The 1,017-nt window shown below is 44.7% G+C and overlaps 1 protein-coding gene across 1 annotated transcript in view; it reads left to right on the forward strand.

Moving 5' to 3' along the window:
• Nucleotides 1–865: 865 nt before the first annotated feature.
• LOC123019387 (vomeronasal type-2 receptor 26-like) overlaps nucleotides 866–1,017 on the forward strand; it is a gene marked incomplete at its 3' end in the record, with an annotated part of 7,863 nt that continues 7,711 nt past the window's right edge. Inside the window, exon 1 of the mRNA XM_044422215.1 lies at nucleotides 866–1,004. Coding sequence (XP_044278150.1) covers nucleotides 866–1,004 — 139 coding nt within the window. The remainder of the gene's footprint in view (nucleotides 1,005–1,017) is intronic.

Raw genomic sequence — 1,017 nt, forward strand, 5'->3', positions numbered from 1 at the left:
CAACAACACACACACATTCATCATTGGGCTTCATCTGTAAAAACACAAACAGATCCATGACTGCTGTGTTAGACTATCATCAGCTTAGTCATTTAAAATGGTAACCAATCTCCATCACTTGGCTTGATTTCCACGAGATGAACTTTCATTGGAGAAGTGAATACATCCATTCATGTATCTTGAACAACTATTCATCCTAGGTATGCTGGTGCTTATGCCCATAAATGGCTTATGCCATTCTGTCTAACAATTGCCCTGACCACACTTTTTTTGCGAAAGTGAATGCTTGTCATTAATTCCTATAGGAAAAGGAAAAATGCCATCTTTCAGATGCTTTCCCTTCTCCCCCTCCCCTCCCCTTTTTGACACTGCATAGGTTGGACTGGGTCCTCTTGCCATCCTCCAAGAAGGGAAGCACTTTAACTGCTTAAGCAAATCAAAGGAAGAATGTCTGAAGGACCAGGAAGTCTTCAGATATCTTGGCCCTCTTCTGCCAAGCACTGTGCTCATGCTTAGACAGTGTTAGACATTTCACAGCAATCTTTACCCTGAAAGAAAACAGCAGGAAAAGCAAAAGCAAAACAACCTCTCTCTCTCTCTTTCTTAGATCAGTTATGGCTTTATTGATCCTGCTCTTGAAGATAAAACTCAGTTTCCATTTGTCTACTGGGTGGCCCCAGAGGAAGAATCCCTGCACTTCAGCATTGTCCAGCTGCTCCTCTTGTTTGGGTGGAGGTGGATCGGTCTCTTTGCCCCGGACACTGACAATGGGGAGAGGTTCCTGAAGGCCCTGACCCCTTTGATGATCAGTCATGGAATCTGCATTGCCTTCACAAAAAGGATGCCACGGAAAAGCATACACAGAATGTCTCGGCGTGAAGTAGCCGTCGAGTGGGGGCAAGTGAATGTGGCTGTTTACTATGCAGACTCTTACTACGGCTGCTTTGCAATACGCAACATACTGGAAAGGGAAGCGTTTGGGTCGAAGGTCTGGATCATAACAAGTACTCTGTACAC

Source organism: Varanus komodoensis, unplaced genomic scaffold, assembly GCF_004798865.1.
Source record: "Varanus komodoensis strain SLA01 unplaced genomic scaffold, ASM479886v1 scaffold121, whole genome shotgun sequence".
Taxonomy (NCBI): Eukaryota; Metazoa; Chordata; class Lepidosauria; order Squamata; family Varanidae; genus Varanus; species Varanus komodoensis.